Source organism: Schistocerca serialis, chromosome 1 (genome assembly GCF_023864345.2).
Source record: "Schistocerca serialis cubense isolate TAMUIC-IGC-003099 chromosome 1, iqSchSeri2.2, whole genome shotgun sequence".
Lineage (NCBI taxonomy): Eukaryota > Metazoa > Arthropoda > Insecta > Orthoptera > Acrididae > Schistocerca > Schistocerca serialis.
The window spans coordinates 1,022,655,633-1,022,673,566 of NC_064638.1; the positions used below are offsets into that span (position 1 = coordinate 1,022,655,633).

The 17,934-nt window shown below is 42.2% G+C and overlaps 1 protein-coding gene across 1 annotated transcript in view; it reads right to left on the reverse strand.

The window, feature by feature from the left end:
* The window catches only part of LOC126455032 (lachesin-like), a 1,182,593-nt gene that overhangs the window by 33,570 nt on the left and 1,131,089 nt on the right, over positions 1 to 17,934 (reverse strand). The window contains exons 9-10 of the mRNA XM_050091144.1: positions 13,315 to 13,464; positions 4,866 to 4,940 (exon numbers count right to left, since the gene is read on the reverse strand). Coding sequence (XP_049947101.1) covers positions 4,866 to 4,940; positions 13,315 to 13,464 — 225 coding nt within the window. The remainder of the gene's footprint in view (positions 1 to 4,865; positions 4,941 to 13,314; positions 13,465 to 17,934) is intronic.

Genomic DNA, 17,934 nt, shown 5'->3' on the forward strand with positions numbered 1-17,934 from the left:
AATTGTTCAAAATAATTTTCTGAGAAAGTATTCAGTACAATTTCGGATGACGTTTTATGCCTGCCACCGGCTTCAAACGTATAATTTTTCCAGCACATCGAGGGTAAATTGAAGTCACCACCGCATATAATTGTAAGAGCAGGGTACGTATTTGAAATGAGAGTCAAGTTTTCTTTCAACGGTTCAGCAACTATATCTTCTGAGTCGGCGGGGAGGGGGGGGGGGGGGGGGCGTAAAACGATCCCATTAATAGTTTAGTCCGATTGTCAGGTATAACCTCTACCCATACTATTCCACACGAACTATCTACTTCAATTTCGCTACAAGGCAAACTACCTCTGACAGCAATAAATACTCCACCACCAACTATATTTAATCTATCCTTTCTGAACACTGTTGGATCGCTTGAAAAAATTTCAGCTGAACTTATTTCCGGCTTTAGCCAGCTCTCTGTACCTACAACTATTTGAGCTTCAGTGCTTTCTATTAGGGCCTGGAGCTCTGGTTCTTTCCCAACACAGCTGCGACAATTTACAACTAGAAAACCAGTAAAAAAAAATGGTTCAAATGGCTCTGAGCACTATGGGACTTAACATCTATGGTCATCAGACCCCTAGAACTTAGAACTACTTAAACCTAACTAACCTAAGGACAGCACACAACACCCAGCCATCACGAGGCAGAGAAAATCCCTGAACCCGCCGGGAATCGAACCCGGGAACCCGGGCGTGGGAAGCGAGAACGCTACCGCACGACCACGAGATGCGGGGGAAAACCAGTCGTTTCTACAACTACCTTACTGTATTTCACCTGCCCACTTTTAGACGGACGTCCCTTCTGTGGTCCCCTGAGACTCTCTAACTTAAAAAACCGCCCAGTTCCTTCCACACAGCCTCCTCTACCCGTGTAGCTGCCTCCTGTGTGTAGTGGACTCCTGATCTATTAAGCGGAACCCGGAAACCCACCACTCGATGGCGCAAAGGACCACAATCGGTTCTGTCGACGATGCTGCATATGGTGAGCTCCACCTTAATCTCAGAAGCTAGACTGGCAGTCTTTACCACTTCCGCTAGCCGCCCGAAACCAGGCAGAATCTGCTCCGATCCAAAGCGACACATGTCATTGGCACCGACATGAGCCACCACCTGCAGCTGGCTGCAGCCTGTAATCTTCATGTCACCCGGAGGCAACCTTTCCACATCCGGAATGCCTCCCCCGGAATGCACACGGAGTGCACACTGGCTTCCTTCCCCTCCTTGGCAGCCTTGTTCCTAAGGGGCCCCATTATGTGCCCAACGCTGGAGCTCCCAACTACCGGCAAACCCACCCTCTGTGAATGCCCAGACCTTGCAGGCCGAGAAGCTTCCTCTGGAACAAGATGGACAACTGCATCCAGCTCAGAGACATCGTCAGCCACAGATAGCGCCCGAAACCTGTTCGTCGAATGAACTGGGGAGGCCCTAGAATCAGCCCCTCGGAAACTTTTTCGCTGCCTGCCAGACTTTGGAATGATCTCCAACTCGACCACAGGTGAGGGGTCAACCTCAGTGCAAGCAGTACCCGGGGCGGCCACAGCAGGAGGACACAAGGGATGTGCTCTACGTCCCTCGCATCCCCGCGTTCGATCCCCCACAGTGACGCCCCTTGGCAGCAGCCTCAAGCTATGTGATGGAAGCCAACCCATCCTGGAGCTGTGAGCGAAGGGTTGCCAACTCAACTAGCATCTGTACACAACAATCACAGTTCCTATCCATTACTGCAGACGCTCCTGCTTGAAGCTCGTAAAAATATATAACAAACGAACGGTGTACTCGCCTTATTAGCAGCGGGAAATTGAACTGCTCTCTCACTGATTGTCTAAACGACACTGAGCTGTTCTAACCAAACAAACAAAAGCCTGTACAATACGAGGGTCGATGGCAACAGCGGTACTGTACACTACACTGTTATTGAAATACAAGTTTGTGCCTAGTAAGCACTCGAACACGCAAGAAATTATAAAAATAAACTAGTAACTTCACAGATAACTAAAAATAAGTCGCTCCCGTTTAAAACTCGTAATAAATATGTAACAGGCGAACAGTGTACTCGCCTTATTAGTAGCAGGAACTCGCGGTGCGCTCTCGCTGACGGTCTAACCGACACTCAACAGTAACTGTTCCAGTATTGACCGACAAAGTGCAACAAGCATGCAACTCCATGCCACAAACTGACATCCGGCACCTATACAACACAAAGCATGCACGTTTGCGTGCTTGCATTCAACATTCTGGCTGTTATTCCAATATTTCACATGTGGAATAGTTTGTCTCGCGCTTGCATTAACGTGTGATCTAGCAGTGTTAATCGCTTAAATACATTACCCAGACAAATGTATTCCCGACGTTTGATTATTCTATATTAATTATTTTTTGGTGTTGCGATTTTTTACGTCAGTGTAGCTTGTTTTGTGTACTATCGTACAATATCGTAGTTAGATCACTATTAACTGCGTAAATATACACATCAGAAGAAGTTTTTCATCACCCCAGTTCCCAGAACTCCTGAAGATAGATGTTGACTGTGGTTGTTGTATCGCAGATACAGTCCCTTTGGCAATTCACAGGTGTCACTAAACCCCCCCCCCCCCCCCCTCCCCAAAATTTAAATAACCATGCACGAGCAGCGCCTATTAGACGGAGGAGTTCCGACAGGTGATTAGTTTCAGTGATTCCACTAGGAAGGAGGTACACCATGCCTAGACGCTCAATACCGCGGTTGGATCGCGTCCGCATTTTTACTTTGTGACAGGCAGGTGCCGTAACGGCTATACGATACACGGATGCCATTCTATCGACCGACAGTGCAACCATATTGGCAGCATATTGGCGAGGCATTCGTCTTCATGGACGAAAATTCGCGCCCCCATCGTGCATATCTTGTGAATTACTTCCTTCAGGATAACGACGTCGCTCGACTAGTGTGTCCAGCATGTTCTCCAGACATGAACCCTATCGACATGCCTGGGATAGATTGAAAAGGGCTGTTTATGGACAACGTGACCCACCAACCACTCTGAGGGATCTACGCCGAATCGAAGTTGAGGAATGGGACAATGTGAACCAACAGTGCCTTGATGAACTTGTGGATAGTATGTCACGACGAATACTGGCATGCATCAATGCAAGAGGACGTGCTACTGGGTATTAGAGGTAACGGCGTGTACATCAATCTGGACCGCCACCTCTGTATGGTGGTACAACATGGAATGAGTGGATTCCATGAGCAATAGAAATAGCGGAAATGGTGTTTATGTTGATCTCGATTCCAATTTTCTGTGCAGATTCCGGAACTTTCGGAACCGAGGTGATGCAAAACGTGTTTGATGTGTGTACATTAACTGACAGATTCATAATCAATCCAAGCGATGGTTCTCTTGTTGGTCAGCTGTACATGCTGTATATAAAGAACGCCTCGTTCTTATAAAGGCAGATATGATGTGATATGTGTAATTAAAAATGTACAACTAAGTCATTAGGACGGCGGCACGTCACGAGGTTAAAACTACAAACTTATAAGCGTTCCAAAACATACCAATACTGTTCTACAGGATTCAGATCAGGACTCTGTGCAGGCCACTCCATTACAGGGATGTTATTATCGTGTAACCACTTCCCCACAGGCCGCGCATTATGAACAGGTGCTCGATCGTGTTGAAAGATGCAATCGTCACCCCCGAATTGCTCTTCAACAGTGGGAAGCAAGAAGGTGCTTAAAACATCAATGTAGGCATGTGCTGTGATAGTGTCACGCAAGAGGTGCAAGCCCCCTCCGAGCAAAACACGACCACCCCGTAACACCACCCCCTCCGAATTTTACTGTAGGCGCTACACACGCTGGCAGATGACGCTCGCCGGGCATTCGCCATACCCACACCCTGCCATCGGGTCGCCACATTGTGTACCGTGATTCAACACTCCACACAACGTTGTTCCACTGTTCAATCTTTCAATATTTACGCTCCTTACACCAAGCGAGGCGTCGTTTGGCATTTACCGGCGTGATGTGTGGCTTATGAGGAGCTGCTCGACCATAAAATGCAAGTTTTCTCACCTCTCACCTAACTGCCATACTACTTACAGTGGATCCTGATGCAGTCTGGAATTCCTGTGTGATAGTCTGGATAGTCTAGACAGATGTCTGCCTATTACACATTACGATCCGCTTCAACTATCGACGGTCTCTGTCAGTCAACAGACGAGGCCAGGCTGTACATGTCCCTTCACGTTTCTACTTCACTATCACATCCGAAAGAGTGGACCTAGGGATGTTTAGGAGTGTGAAACTCTCGCATACAGACATATGACACAAGTGACACCCACTCATCTGACCACGATCGAAGTCCGTGAGTTCCGCTGAGCGCCCCATTCTGCTCTTTTATGATGTATAATGACTACTGAAGTCGATGATATGGAATACTTGACAATAGGAGGCAGCACAGTGCACCTGATATGAAAATCGTCTGTTTTTGGGGGTGTCCGGATACTTTTGTCCACATAGTGTATTTAAATACCCTAAAATGGTCTAAGTCTAAATCTGTACTATATAACAGAAAACATACAAAAAATTGTTACAAGCAGAATGATACCATTTAGAAACTGTTAGCAACTATGACTCAGTTACAAAGAAACAGCCAGATACAAATCCTATGTGACGGAAAACTTACCAGGTCCGAGTGAGAATCGAACGTCGAACCTTCGAATTTTTGCGTGACATTTACTCAAAAAATAGTCATAGAACTAGAAAATCGTAAGCGGATATGCCAACAAAATAATTTCAGCACATACCCATACGAGGTTTGAAGATAAGTAGGTGGTTTTACTTACCTTTCCTCCTAACTTCTGTTGCTAGCGTAATATATCCTACTGTCGTCGTTGACCTGGTTGTGGGTACCGGGATTTCTTAAACATAAGAAAAACAAAACATTAACATTAGATATGCAGAGGCATCAGCAAGTATAATGCATGCCGTTTACGTGACAGCTAGAACAACGTAATATTTCAAATCCTTCTCTTTTTCCACTCGTGCAGCGTTTCTCCATCGCTTCTAATTCTTTAATCGTTATTCAAGATAACACTAAGTCACTAGGCTGTACATTAATGTGTTCTTATAAGTATTATCTGTGTTACCGAATGGTCAAACGGTTCAGAGACCTAGTTTCGGGTTGTGTATCCCGAGCCAGCCGTTCCTCCATTATCATCCAGTTGTTTTCAATAGGCTTAGGGAGGCCAAGACAAGAATGCAATCTGATGAGTGACGAAGTTTCAAACGCTGCGTGCCACGTGTGGTCGCCCATTATCCTATTGTAATGCGGCGGTCAGCAACCTCTGAAAGTATGCGAGGACAACAGATTCCAACACCTTAGAGATGTAACGCTGGATGGTCAAGAGTACCGGCAGTGCGTAGTATGGCGTGCGAGAGTAGAATCCAATACCAGCCCAAACCATAATACCGGGTACAGCACCAATACGGAGATGCATGAGCCAACAGTTCAATAGTCTCTCACCACAGTGTCTCCAGACTCTATTCCCACCATCGTGGTGGTGCAGGCAGAATCGGATTCATTGGTAAAAACAATTTCGTTCCATTCAATTGTCTTCGTTTGTCGTTAATCGCACCATTGCCGGCGCAAACGCCTGTGACGTAGACTCAGTGATAAAAGCAGCAATGGACGACTTGCGGACAGTCCGCTCTGCTGCAAACGACACCGAATAGTACGTGCGGACACTTGTTGTTGCGCATCAGGCCGAATTTTTTATGACCCGCTTCGTGATGAGGTAGAGCGATCTGTCACTCTCATGCGCAAAATATGCCTGTCATCGCGTGTAGTGATGTAACGAGGTTGTTTCAGTCGCTGGCGTCGGTGCGTCGTTCCCTTCTGCATCCAGCGATTACTGTTGGCTGGTTCCGTCCGAAACGATCACCGATTTCTCTGAAGGGTAATCCGCAATCCATATAGGCTACTACTCTTCCTCTGTTTAACTCAGAAACGGGCTCGAAAGACACTCACTGTCTTCTACAAGCGTTACTAAAGCTGCTTACGCAAAACAACCGCACGAGAGAACAATTCCGGTATTAATCGAGTGCATCTGTCGTCGTCACAAATGCGTGCTGCAAATTTTCCTCGTCTGGATGCTTCCTTCAGGGTGCTGCATCTTGGGTGGCCAACAGTGTGCATGGGAGTTTGATTCCTTAATGAATCGGGGGTTGGATGTTAGTGATTTACCTTCTAGTCTACTCTATTTGATCATAGGATTACACAAAAAGCAAACTGGGACGTTTCCTCAGAATAATACTCATTGGATAACTGGGAACACGTGCAGCTACGGTCAAAGATGATCAGAGCTTTACAGATAGTTTGCTGTGACGGAATAACTTTTTAGAGAGCTCTCGAGTTACGGTATCTTGTTCTACGGAGGTATAATGTGGTCGCTGAATTAGGCCTACATCTACATCTATATCTACATTCATATTCTGCAAATCACACTTAAGTGTCTGGCAGAGGGCTCATGGAGCCACCTTGGCAACAATTCTCTATTACTCCACTCTCGAAAAGAGCGCGGAAAAAACGAACATCTGAACCTTGCGAGCTCCGATTTCCCTTATGTTGCTATGATGATAGTTTCTCCCTATGTCGGTCGATGCCAACAAAAGATTTTCGCACTCGGAGGAGGAAGTTGATGAGTGAAATTTCGCGAGAAGATTCCGCCGCAACGAAAAACATCTTTGTCTTAATGGTGTCCATCCCAAATCCCGTATAATGTCCACGACACTCTTTCCCTGTTTCGCGATAATACAGAACGTACTGCTCTTCTTTGACTTTCTCGATATACTCTGTTAATCCTATCTGGTAGGGATCCCACACCGCGCAGCACTACTCCAAAAGAGGACTGAAAAGCGGAGTGGAGGCAGTCTCTTGCGTAGATCTGTTACAATTTCTAAGTGTTCTGCCAATAAAAGGCAGTTTTTCGTTTGACTTTCCAACATTTTCTATCTATTCTTTCCTATTTAAATTGTTCGTAAACGTAATTCCTAACATTTTGTATGTGTTCTTACCGATTTAAATTGTTCGTAATTGCAATTCCTAGGTAGTTAGTTGAATTTACGGCCCTTAGATTAGACTGATTTACCGAGTAAACGAATTTTAGCGGGTTCCCTTTAGTACTCATGTGGATGACGTCACACTTTTCATTTTTTAGGGTCTATTTTCAATTTTCTAAGTCGTTTTGCAATTTGTTTTGTTCTTCTGATGAGTTTACTAAACGATAAACAACAGCATTTTCTGCGAACGATCTAAGACGGCTGCTCACTTTTTCTCCTAAATCGTTTATATGGACAAGTAACAGCAGAGGGCCTATAACACTACCTTGGGAAACGCCAGATACGTGTTTTACTCGATGGCTTTACGTCAGTTACTACGAACTGCAACCACTCTGGCAGGAAATCACAAATCCAGTCACATAACTGAGACGATATTCCATAAGCACGCAATTTTACTACATGCCCCTTATTTGGTACAGTGTCAAAAACCTTTTGCAAATCTAGAAATGCAGACCCAATTTGGAATCCCTTGTCAATAGGTAAAGAGTTTGTTGTGTTTCACAAGTTTGATGTTACCTAAATCCGTGTTGACTGTGTGTCAATAGACTGTTCTCTTCGAGGTAATTCGAAATGTTCGAACACAATATATGCTCCAAAATCCTGCTGCATATCGACGTTTATGATATGGGCCAGTAATTTAGTACATTACGCCTAATAACTTTCTTGAATATTGGTGTGAACTGTGCAACTTTCCAATCTTTGGGGTAGGTTCTTTCGTCGAGCGACCGGTTGTAAATGATTGTTAAATGTGGAGCTATTGCGTCAGCACACTCTCAAAGGAACCTAACTAATATACAGTCTGGACCGAAAACTTGCTTTTATTAAGTGATTTAAGTTGCTTCACAACTCCGAGGTCATCTACGCATGAGTTACTCAAGTTGGCAGGTGTTCTTGATTCGAATTCTGGGATATTTACTTCGTCTTCTTTGGTGAAGGAATTTCGAAAAGCTGTATTTAGTAACTCTGTTCAAAAGGCTGTGTTTAGTAACTAACGTCTATGGTATTTCCATTGCTATCTCTCAGAGAAGGCATCGACTGCTCTGGCCACTAGCATACTTTACATACGACCAGAATCTCTTTGGATTTTCTGCCAGGTTTCGAGATAAAGTTTCATTGTGGAAAGTATTATAAGTATCTCGTTTTGATGTCCGCGCTAAATTTCGGGATTCTGTATAAGATCACCAATCTTGTAGATTTCGCGTTCGTTTGAATTTGGCATGCTTGTTTCGTTGTTTCTGCAAGAGTTTTCTGAACAGTTTTGTGTATAAAGGGGGATTAGCTTCGTCGTTTTTTATTTATTTTGTATAAATCTCTCAATTGCTGTCGATACTATTTCTCTGAATTCAAGCCACACCTGGTCTGCACTTACATTGTTAATTTAGGAGGAGTGGAGGATATCTCTTACGAAGGCGTCAAGTGAATTCTTGTCTGCTTTCTTTTTAATAGTTACATTTTTCGTTTATTTTTGGAGGATTTGGGAGTTACAATATTCCATCTCGCTACGATAACCCTATGTTCCCTAATCGCTGTATCTATTTTGATTCTTGTTATAAGCTCAGGATTATATGTTGCTTATTGGTAAAGTGTGTTTTCACAAACCTTTACTATCCATGTGGCCTCATGAACTAACTGCTCGAAATAATTTTTCTAGAACGGGTTTAGCGCAATTTCGGGTGATGTTTTATGCGTACCTCCGGATTTAAATATGTATTTTCGACAGCATATCGAGGGTAAATTATAGACACTTCCAACTACAATTGTATGAGTTGGGTAAGTGTTTGAATTTAAACTCAATTTTTCTTTAAACCTTTCAGCAATTGTCTGAGTTGGGAGATCAGTAAACGGATCCAATTATTATTTTATTCCGGATGCCAAAAATAATCTTTGCCCATACTAATTTATAGGAATTATCTGATATACTATTTTTAACAGGAAAAAACATACCACCGCCAACTGCGTTTAGCCTATCCTGTCGGAACACCGTTAGGTTCTACGCAAAAATTACGGCTTTAGCCAGCTTTCAATGCATATAAGGATCTGAACATCATTGCTTTCTGTTGGCACTTGGAGCTCTGGTACTTTCCCAACACAGCTACGACAGTTTATAGCTGCTGTAATGACGGTTCCTGTACCTACGTTCTTCGTATGTTCGATCTGCACCTTTTGAGACTGAAGCTCTTTCGGTATTTCGCCGAGGCCCTCTAATCTGAAAACCGCTCAGTTCATGCCACACAACCCCTGCTATCAGTGTAGCCGCCTCCTGGGTGTAGTGGACTCCTGAACTATTCATCGGAACCCGAAACCCACCACCCCCGATGGCGCAAGTCGTGGAATATGCAGCCTACACGGTCGCAAAACGATCTGAGCCTCTGATTCAGAAGCTCCACTCGGCTCTGTACCAAATAACCGCAATCGGTCCTGTTGACTATGCTGCAAATAGTTAGCTCTGCTTTCACTCCGCAAGCAAGACTGGCATCCTTTACAACTTCTGTCGTTATTGTTGTTGTCATCTCCAGTCCTGAGACTGGTTTGATGCAGCTCTCCATGCTACTCTATTCTGTGCAAGCTTCTTCATCTCCCAGTACCTACTGCAGCCTACATCCTTCTGAATCTGCTTAGTGTATTCATCTCTTGGTCTCCCTCTACGATTTTTACCCTCCACCCTGCCCTCCAGTACTAAATTGGTGATCCCTTGATGCTTCAGAACATGTCCTACCAGCCGATCCCTTCTTCTAGTCAAGTTGTGCCACAAACTCCTCTTCTCCCCAATTCTATTCAATACCTCCTCATTAGTTATGTGACCTACCCATCTAATCTTCGGCATTCTTCTGTAGCACCACATTCCGAAAGCTTCTATTCTCTTCTTGTCTAAACTATTTATCGTCCATGTTTCATTTCCATACATGGCTGCACTACATTCAAATACTTTCAGAAACGACTTCCTGACACTTAAATCAATACTCGATGTTAACAAATTTCTCTTCTTCAGAAACGCTTTCCTTGCCATTGCCACTCTACTTCTGTCAACCGCTTGAAATCAGAGAGAATCTTTTCCGATCCAAAGTGATGCACACCATTGGAACCGATGTGAGCCACCACCTGCAGTTGGCTGCACCCTGTGCTCTTCGTGGTATTCGGAAGGACGCTTTCCACGTCTGGAATGACCCCACCAGTTAATTACAGGCAGTAATTTTACGATGGCATAGAAAATTTATAGATCATTATCAGAATGCATCGGTTACACGAAATGCTTAACTACTTTTCAGGACCTTCTTTTCCTTTCAGAATTATGAAGTGATATAAAGAGCCTACCCTTCAGTTTTCTCGCGGCCACTATGTAGCTGCTGACTATATGGTTCGACATGAACCATCACGCATAGAGGGAAATTTCGAAATTTAGCATCGCTGTAAAGCTCTCTCGCCACAAAGACTTTGACCAAGTAATTTCCAATGAAAGGTGTACTGACTTCATCAAATAAGTATTTCTTTGGGTAAAAGTACTCTCCTGAAGACTAGATTCAAAAATTCGTGTTGCCTTTATTTGCCGTATTGCTTCCTTTCCGCTACTGTTTGCCAACATAACCTCTATGTTTGTTTGCCTTTACATGTGTCTTTCTGTGTCTTTTGGGGATGTGCTTGGGCATATTTGGATATTTGGACACTGGTGTTCGAAACTTAAAGTTGGAAGTAACTTCAGCATGATGTGTCACGGCCAAGTAACATAGCTCTGTGAAATTTGGACCATACGTAGAAAGATCTGCCACAGTATTGTACAGAAGGTAACTGAAGGAAATACGCAATGAGTCAAACAGAAATTATACTTTTATTCAAGGGCAATAATTACACTGAGACCTCTGGGACTCACGATAGTCCCCTAGACATTACAAATGGCGGCAAAAGGTTCGTAACAGCGTGTGTGATCATCACGGACGACCGTGCATGCTCTGCAACGTGCTTCCTTGTTCACCAGAAAGCTGGTGGGGTAGTCTTGTGGCAGAGCGCTGCATACCTCCATCAGCACGGTTAATATCTGCTGGATGGTCGTTGGGGCATGCGGCCTTCTGCAAAATGTCTTCCCAAAGTAGCCCAGGTTTTCTCGACGGGTTTCAGGTCGGGAAATCGAGCTGGACAGTCCTTTCGCGAAATGTCTTATAGTTCCAAGAGTTCCTTCACCTTCACGGTTCGATGTGTTCATGCATTGTTATCTATAAAGATAAGTGCGAGGGCACCTCAGAAAATTGCATCTTGGGAAGGACTATAGTGTCGCAGTAACACTGATCGGTGACTGTACCGTGTTCAAAGACTCAGTACCCCCATGCAACATTATGCATCCCCACATCATTACACCTGCACCAGCAAAACGACAACGTTCGACAATGTTTGCGGGTGCATTACGTGCTTCAGCCTCTCGCCAGCGTAATTATTGTCTTTGAATGAAAGTGTCATTTATCTTCGTGTAATTGTATATTTCTCTCAGTTACTGTACCACGATTAGACGTCTCGATTCCTGTGCTAGGATGTTCTTCAGGATTCCACCAGTGTTCCTATATGGTTGCACACCGTCGAAACTCAGTACGGCATTCAGTTGTAAGAGAAGCAGGACAGTAGCTTTTTATAAGCGAACGCGACACCGTCTTTCGACAGTGTTCAGACATCCTGAATACCATGCAATCCTGAAGAACATCCCAGCACAGGGATCGAAAGTACAACAATGAAGAGGCCTGAAGGGAAATATGGCACGACACAACGACTCAGATAATTTTATCACCAATGACAACGACAAGGTTAGCGTGAAGGCTTAGATATTCCGGAAGTCGTGATTGGTTTTGCTTACCTTCATAATTATTTTTGGACAATATAATAATTTGTTTGGCTTATTTCCATAAGTATTCACGGGAGTTTACATTTACTTAGGGTTTTTTTCTAAGGGAAACGTGAATTTTACAGTAACGTTAATATGTAAACGGGTTTTCCATCTCTTATATGAGTAAATGTTGTTTCGTTATGGTTATCAGCAAGTATTTAGGCACTTCCTGATCAAATTAATTTAAATCGCTAACACTACCCATCCACACACTCTTTTGTGACACAAGAAACTGGCAAGAATGACCGATTCACTCGACTTAGAGCACTTCCTTTTATTTTTCAGTTAACAGAAGAGAGACCGTAATTCTGTCATTCTTTCCCAGCCTGCTGTATCATCTAATCTGGAAACTAATGTCATAGTGGATAGCATCCGATAGAAAAGACCATGTTCATCGGCGTTATAAATTATGTCGAGAGTCACCTTGTCAAAATAAATGAGAATTTCGAATTCCTTTTTGAAGTTTTCAGCAGCTATCGTAGCAAATGAAAAGACTTTCAGTAGTCACTGACAGCTAACACAATCCATAACAATCTTTTCACCTATGGAAACAACTATGGATGACTGAGGGGTTCTTTTCTAAACTAATAGCTTGTTCTTGTAATGTGTGACCTTAAATTTGGATATCACTTTCCCTCATTGCAATAAACCACAAGAAAAATGCGTCATCGAGAGATTCATTCTTTGTTTTTTCGGTTGTCCCGCTACTCTGTAAAGTGACCATTGTCAATCTGAAACAAAACTTTTCAGTTTCTTCCAGCTTATATGAAACCATCGAAGTTCCAACTCCTAATTCAGCAGAAATATTTTTCAACAATTCCGCTTTGTCCATCCTACGCATGGGCACTAGCACCTTATTTTTCTTTAGTGTCACTTTACAATCACAAAAAACGCCATAAAATGTTGTGCAGTCCATTTTCAACATGTAACTGCTTCAGAATCACTGTCTGCTGATTGCCTGAATTTAAATTTAATGATTGTCGTCATTACCTTTATTACATCTTGACTACTAAATACAACATAGTTATTGTACTAAAACAAAATATCCGGATGAACCAGAGACTCGGATAAATGAGGACCGGCTCGGTAAGGTTGCACTGTAGTGCTTCTTCAATTTTTTAAATCTATAATCACCTGCCAGTGCTTGAGTGCTTCTTATTGGAAGTAGTATTGGAAGCTGGAGTAATTTTTTGGAGCTGAGTTGGACAGAGAACTCAAATTCTGAAACTCTACGAACTTCAAATCACATAAATGCGTCACAGTCATCGTGCTGCATGTAGCAGAGTGTAGTTTAGCACAAAAAGCATTACCTTCGAGTCTGATGACGCCGTCCGCTTCACCCAGGGAATTGCTGGCGATGCAGCGATAAGCGCCGAAGTCCTGTGGAGACACGGCGCGGATCTTGAGCAGCATATACTTGTGATAGCCGCTGTCCACCGTCACCGCCTCGTATTTGTCACCTAATCCAACAACAAGTACGTCACTCATTAGAGAATTGCTGTCACCTATGACCAGTTGAACACCTGGCACATTACGTGCACAATGGTTTGTGAGGTAACCAAATCAGGAGCCTCAGTAAGTATCAGGTTGTTCAGTAGTTGACATATAATTGGTATAAGCAGTGGAATTTACGCAATTATTTTGGCATTTTCAAGCGAACGTAAGAGTATGGCCCTACAGAGTTTCTGTACCTTCTCGCGAACTGCGTAGTTTACTCTTGCGTCATGAAAGTCATTATATCGTCATGATAGCAATTTCACTTCAGAGCAAGTTCCGGTCACTGACCAGTCTTTACCTTTTATAGTTAGGAGAACCGCCAACAAATTGCTACCTGGTACTTACCCCACACACTTATGACGATGTTAAGAAATTATTGAAAAAAATCAAATGAGGTGGTCCTTACTGATCACTGCATGCCTGCATTCTATTACAGTAGATATATGTCTAGACAGTTAATAACAAATTCATGGCAAAAAAATTGATACTTTTTTTATCTGTATAGACCGACGCGGTGAGTGAAATTTTCAACCCTGATCTCCTGTTTACTAGGCAAGTGCGCTAGCCACTAAACCACCTTGGCGCAGCGGTCCACACAACTGCACAGATGACCCAGGCACGTTCCCTCCTAGGTCTAAGTTTTCACTCCCCGCTTCTGCCTATGTACATAAAATCGTATCTGTATGAGACCAGTAAAGTCTCTGAAATTGTGTCATTTCATTTGTATAAGTACCTGCACCAGGGTTGCAGGCTGGATCTCCCCTTTACGTTCTCAGGTGCTATTCCAGAACATGGAGAGCCTCTGCAATTGACTTCATGTGTCAGGGGGAATTTAAAGTAGACAGAGGCAGCAATGAAAATTTGGATCGAGGACGGCGGCATACCAGGGCAATCTGAACTATTGTACGAACCACTGTGCGCAGGTGGTTTAGTGGCCAGTGCACAGGCCTCGTAAGCAGAAGACCCTGGTTGGATTCCAGGCCTTGCTACAAATTTTCACTCGCCGCTACGGTCTATACAGATAAAGTTTAACTTTGAGACCAGTAAGGTCTAGAAATTGTGTCACTTCATTTGAAATGTTTTTGTTACCACCGATTCTACGCTCGATCCATTCTATTCGTTATAATTTATATTATTTTACACTTGAGTCTGAAACCTTCTTTCAGGATTTTGAGATATGTTAGTGTGATTGTCGATTTTGTTCTTATTTCTCATCAATATGATTACTCACACGTGAAATAAGAATACTAATCGAAAAAAGAAAGTTTTTCCTGTTGATTTTTCAACATTTCAATTTTTTCACCAACCGATTTTCGGTATCTCTGGCAATCATGATCTCCTGCAAGCGCATACAAAATAACAATTATACAAGAGAAAATAAGCAACACAGAAAACTCACATAAGAAAGAAAATATGTTTTAAATACAGATGTTACGAAAAAAGAAATAGGTACACGTAAAAAGTGCTCTTGAAGTTTTGCAAAAACAAATCATCGATCCTCACGCAATTAAAATAAAAAAAGACCAGTTACAAATGACTGTAAATCACAACCCTTTATCATAGCGGTCAACACCAACCAATCTTACTCATTGGCTAGATTTCTATGACTTGCAAATAAGAATTGTTGTTGTTGTTGTTGTTGTTGTGGTCTTCAAAAAGGCTCTGAGCACTATAGGACTTAACTGGTGAGGTCATCAGTCCCCTATAACTTAGAACTACTCAAACCGAACTAACCTAAGGACATCACACACATCCATGCCCGAGGCAGGATTCGAACCTGCGACCGTAGCGGTCGCACGGCTCCACACTGTAACGCCTAGAACCGCTCAGCCACTCCGTCCAGCTGTTGTGGTCTTGTCCTGAGACTGGTTTGATGTAGCTCTCCATGCAAAATAAGAATTAAAACCTTCAAATTCCAGAACTTCATTTTATTAGGTAAATATCTCATTTAGGATAAATAAACAGTCAAGTGGAGCAGGTTTATATACAAGATCATTTCCAGAATTTTGTGTCTTGTAACTTCTTTATCACCTTTCAGCTCAGTAGGTCCATAGTTTTTTTTCTTTTTTTTCCCTGCGGCTGTGACTGTTTTCACCTGACGATAGCTTAAAACGTTGAAAATCCATTAGCGAATAAATACAATCTGTTCCAGAATAACGATAAAATCTTTCTTCTTTGTCATTCAAAAATCATTTTGTTATATCCTGACACATGATCCATTGTCAGTTATGGAATACGTATATCAGCTGAGTAGAGAGGTAATTATACAATATGAATGTAGCAAAGGTAAATGAAGAGACAAGAACTAACAGTTGCGTTGACACACTGTCAACGCATAGCGATACATCCGTCTCACCTCATAACAAATTATAAGTAACCAAAGGTGCTTTTGGAAGCTGTAAAGAATTGTGCATCTATCCTTTTTCTTCTTCATGGGTTCTAAGGGACTCAAGCTCACGTGTCGATTTCACATGTTGCCTCCAAATGCTTCCCTCTTGTGCTATTTCTTGTCAGCTATTTACAACTATCCAGTTGCACACTGTTTTAATTTCATTTACCTTTGTACACCTGTGTCTTACCCTTGGTGTATTACCAAATTACTTCTACATGGATATTGTTGAAACCACTTGATCCTCTTTCATTCTCATCAGATGGCCTGCCCACTGAAGCCTTCTGGACTTTATTGTGCTCGTTACGGTTATTGTTATGACAGCATATGGATTTTTGTATTATGTCTTCTCCTCCAGCTTTGCGATTCTTTATCTTAGTATTGAGCAAAAATATTCCTATATAATTTGTTTTCAAATGCTTGTGACTGGTGATCTCGTCATTTTAGTTAACCTCCATGTTTCTGGTCCATAGGCTAGGACTGATCTGATGAGTGTTACGTAGCTTCATTTTAGTGTTCTTTCTTAATATTTTGGACCCTAGAAGTTTTGTATTGATTTGTAGGGTGTGTTATCTCTTTGTAGTCCCATTTTTCACTTCTATTCGTCTCTGATTTGGTTCGTCTATCATTGCATCCGGATATATGAACTGCTCAACACGTTCGGATTTATGGTTGCCGATTATTACATGCAATTGTTTGTCCTGTTCATCTCTACAGTTTGTTTTCTGGGGATCTACTTTTAGGCCAAATTTGGTTGCTTCTTCTTTAAGCTCCACAAGTAACCGTCTATTCTCTACTTCACTTTCTGCACTGAGCACTATATCATCTGCAACGCTAAAACCTTAACTTTATTTCTTTGGAGGATCCCGGCTGGTACTTGTTTGGATTTTCTTGTAACTCTCTCGAATACTACATTAACAAGAAGAGAGGACAGAGGATCTCCCTGTCGTACTCCAATTTTATTTTTAAAGTGGTCAGATTTTATTCCGTTTAGCAAAACCCTTCTTATATTACCATACATGCACATTTTACAAAGATTTATACGTTTCATTGGAAAATCCAAGAACCAAATCCCAGCGAGCTTTAATGAAATCAATGAACAAGTAATGCAGATTTTCTTTTATATTCCCATTGTTTCTCATTTATTGTTCTGATTAGAAATATATTGTCAGCAGTGGATCTATTTCGGCGAAAGCAGTTTTGATAATCCCTAAATATAGTTTCTGCCTACTATTTCAACCGGTTCAGCAATAAACAATATAAAATCTTATAGACTATGTTAAATAGTGAGATTCCGCTACAGTTTCCGAAGTCTGTACCTTTTTTATATATTTAAACTGTCTTCCCGTTCGGGTGGTGTATTCATAGTTTTCCAGATTTTCTGTATCGAGGGCTACAAACATCTACGCTGTGCTCCTCCCTTCTAGTTTAGTACCTCAGCTGAAATTCCATCACTCCAAATTGCATTGCTATTTTTTTAGGCATTAGTACTTACAGGCACTTCTTTATATGTTGGTCATTATTAGGACTGATTCTGGAATTTATAATTAGTGATTATGGATCAGATGTGTTCAGTAGATTGTTAAAATATTTCTTGCTTGTTGAGAAAATTTTTCATTAAACCGCTTCTTTCCAGCTTATTACTTGCAGCTAGGACGATGACTCCTTTTATTCTGTTCCATGACTCATTAATGGTCATTTCATGATTTTATCTCTCGCTACTTAAAATATTAGATCACTCTGAAAATTCAACTTTGTATGTTATTATATCTTCTGTTCGTGTTACATTTTCCAGATCAAATCTGGTCACGTTTATTGGTCTGTTTTTCGGTTTAGTTGCTGCTTTTAACCTGATTCTCACAGTGATGTTTCTGTACCCCTAAGAAATTCATATAAATCATGTATTATGTAACATTCAGCCCGTTTTAGTCTTTCGAATTCCCGTCCTCCTGTTTTTCGTCACTGCTTTTGTGAATTTTCATTCGAGTAATTGCAAAATCTGTGTTGAACTTATCCTGGAATAGTCCACTGCATTTCATTGGGC